The sequence below is a fragment of the Otolemur garnettii genome, unplaced genomic scaffold (genome assembly GCF_000181295.1).
Source record: "Otolemur garnettii isolate 467f Iridium unplaced genomic scaffold, OtoGar3 scaffold00066, whole genome shotgun sequence".
Classification (NCBI taxonomy): Eukaryota; Metazoa; Chordata; class Mammalia; order Primates; family Galagidae; genus Otolemur; species Otolemur garnettii.
The window spans coordinates 9,247,330-9,250,854 of record NW_003852461.1 but is presented as its reverse complement, the minus strand read 5'-3'; the positions used below and the strand labels follow the sequence as shown (position 1 = coordinate 9,250,854).

General features: G+C 39.5%; 1 protein-coding gene across 1 annotated transcript in view; it reads left to right on the top strand.

The window, feature by feature from the left end:
- Nucleotides 1–3,525, top strand: part of DOCK7 (dedicator of cytokinesis 7) — a 227,951-nt gene that overhangs the window by 147,484 nt on the left and 76,942 nt on the right. Inside the window, exon 30 of the mRNA XM_023515104.1 lies at nucleotides 2,771–2,867. Within this exon, the coding sequence (XP_023370872.1) occupies nucleotides 2,771–2,867 (97 nt within the window). The remainder of the gene's footprint in view (nucleotides 1–2,770; nucleotides 2,868–3,525) is intronic.

Genomic DNA, 3,525 nt, shown 5'->3' with positions numbered 1-3,525 from the left:
CCCCCCATAGAGATTCCCCATCTATCTCCCCCCCATAGAGATTCCCCATCTATCTCCCCTCTCCAGCCCCCATTACTGACATCTCCCACCAGAGTGGCACCTTCATCATAACTGGTGAATCTGCATTAACCCAGAGTCCATAGTTTACATTAGTGTTCATTCTATGTATCAACCCTGTTTACTCTTAAAAATGTCTAGTTTATGCAATGAGTTAATATACCCTATATATATAAAGCAAAAATATTGCCCATCAAACTCAAATAATCTGAGAAAGCCCACAGTTTAGTAGCATTCGAGGCCTGTTTTCTAATCCCAGGTCTGCTACCCATTAACCATATTACCCCAGCACAGTCACTTAACTCCCCACCTTCCTCTTCCTCCTCTCTTTGGGATTGTTGTGAGAATTTAGAAAGTGCTGTAACTAATTGATCATATCATCCTTATGGTGACCACAGACATGTAAACACTCCATGAATGCTAAAGTGACCTACAGATAGTACTGTGCTGAGAGTCCCAGAGTCCAGGGATGCGGCTCAGCCATCTGTGTGTGTGACACATGCTGACAGCACAGTCTATATTTGGTGACTCAAACTGTGAATGTATATGTACATAAATGCATAAATCATTGTTTTAACAATCATCTGTTTAAGTGTGTGTATCTGTTTGTTTTTATTTATTTTTTGGAGACAGGGTCTCACTCTTGCAACCCACACAAGCGTGCACTGACATCCCTTATGACATCGAGCCATACTCCTGCCTCAGTCTCAGTCATGGAGACTATAGGCATGTGCTGCCAGACCCAGCTAATTTTTCTATTTTCTGTAGAGACTAGATCTCACTATGTTGCTCCAACTCCGGCTGGAGAAAAAAACGCAGACCCGTGATCCTCCCACTTCAGCCTCCCAAAGTGCTAGGATTACAGGCCTGAGCCACTTCACCCAGCCTGTTTAAGTATATTTTATATGTAATGTGTGTTTGGAATTTAACCATGAGTAAGATACAGTCTTTGCTTTTAAAGGCATTAATACAGCACCATTATATATTGGTTACGATGTGCCTTTGGGTTTTTCTGGTCACTCATTTACTATGAGTTCTTTAAACTCATCCACTAGGTATGAAAATCCTCTCAAGTATGAAAATTAACTTTTACCTAGGTCATTTAATTAATCCCGAAATGTAAGGAATAATTATACTCATCTTTTAGATTAAGAAAGTAAAACTCAAAGCAGTAAAGGTCTTGCCTTAGATCATAAACCAAGTGACAGAGAGAATGAGACTGATAACCTGTGTTTGTTCTGTTTTAAACCTGTGGCCACAGGACACCTATCATTGGTCAAATATAAGAACTGAACTTCTTCTTTTCTTAGAAAAATTAAGCCTTTGTAAACCTTACTTAGACTGGTACAGTTAAGCTGGGTCACCTAATGATAAATGTTCTTAATGGGATGTGATACAATTTCATGGGGAAAAAAAAGGAATGGTAGGAATGTAAATAGATATTTATTTTGCTAAGAACCTTAATATAGGCGTATCTTCTGTTGTCTTTCACAGAATTTCTTAAATACAGAGATTTTTAAAACAAAAAAGGGAAAGAAAAAGAAGAGAAGGAAAAAAACACAGACGTGTTCTTTGTTGTGCTGCAAATGATATTAAGGATATTTGTTTATCAGTGGTTTTTTTTTGTACTTTTAATAACAGATGATAGCTATACTCTCCTTGTATTTTGTTTCTTATTATTTTAAAATCTCTATATGAATTCTGAATTTTTCCTTTCATTATTCTTTCATCCTCCCAATCCATGTAAAGTCTCCTGTTTTTCAGAAAAAGAGCATCAGTTTTCTAGTTGAAAGTTTGATATCATGACCAAGTCCACAGTTCAATTATATTTGTACATTTCTGCACAGTCCTCAATGCTGGCTCCACTTCTGATGGATCTGTGTGAACCATTTCTATTGCTGCTGCCCCTTCGAGAGCCCCACACCAATCAGTCTGCCTTACAACCTAGAAACCTCTTGAGACAAACCCCTGTTTTTCCTCTTGTCCTGCCTTACGTAGAGCAACGGAGTAATTACTTTAGGAATTCCTCCAATTTTGTTTATTTGTTAAACAGAAACTTGTTGAGCCCTGAATAGATGCCAGACACTCTGTCAGCCTGGACATAAAGTGCTGGACACAGTACATCTCGTTTCCGTTCTCCTGTAGCTTATGTTCTTGTGGTCCTAAGTGCCGCAGGAAGGAGCAGAGCTAATTAAAAGGAGAGGGCGTATTGGAGAGTGGGGCAAAGCCTTTCCGAGGAGGTGATGAATGATGGGCCAGCAGAAATTTGTAGGAAGGTCAGGTAAAAAGAGCAACAGACATTGCATAGGTCCTGCAGTGAGGCTACCTGTGCTGACCAGGCAGGGCGGGGAGAGCAGGGCTACGAGAGCAGGAGAGCAGGACGGGGAAGGGCAGGAGGTCAGGTTGTACCGTGGAGTCAATCATGTAGCCAAGATGAAGATTTTAAAGGAAATCAATGTTAGAACATTTGCATATTTAAAAGGATGTTGTTTTTCAAAAAAATATTCCATGTAGCAAATAGATCGTTTCTTCTGTAACTGTTGTGAAAATTGTTAATAAAAAAGCATCATTCTCAGGTTTTTCTGCTTGTGCTATGGATAAAATGGCTATGTACAAAATTAATGTGCAGTATTTCTCGTATATTTGCAAATATACATACATGTGGTCCAACCAAAATAATATTTTAAAATTGGTTTTGAAATCTGTCTGACAGAGAGGAGCCCGTCTGGAAGTGCCTTTGGAAGTCAAGAAAATCTGAGATGGAGAAAAGATATGACTCACTGGCGTCAGAACACAGAGAAGTTTGACAAGTAAAGCCCTTTCCTGTTCTTTTTATTATTAATTATTTTTTATTAAATCGTAACTTTGTGCATTGATGCATTTATGGGGTGCAGCGTACTGCTTCAGTATTCCCCTTTCCTAGTCTGTCACTGATAGATTTGTGGGATTTTTAAATGTCAAAGGAAAATGATTCATTTTAGTTTCATTTTATATTAAGCATTTAAATCTAAGAAAACTATATATATATATATATATTTAATGTTTAAATTTTAGATTATAGAAGGTTTTTAGGAAGAATTTTTCATTTGGCACATTAAAGCAAAATGTGATGTTTTAAACCTCATGTTCTCGAACACATCCTCTTGGAAAATGCACTTAGCAACTATTTTCTTAATGCATTTTAGGTGTCACATTGAACTAAATATTTCAGGTATCACCAAGAAGTAGACAGCACAGGTCTCCTCTTTCTAGCACAAAGGCAGACTGGGTGCCTTGACCTGCCCTGCTGCCAACACAGCAGCAAAGGCCCTTACGTGAGTCCTCCCTGCTCCCCTGCCAGGCGGCTGCAGGCTGCAGAGGCATTTAGGAGAGTCCGCCCTGCTCCCCTGCCTGGTGGCTGCAGGCTGCAGAGACACTTATGTGAGTCCTCCCTGCTCCCCTGCCAGGCGGCTGCAGGCTGCAGAGACA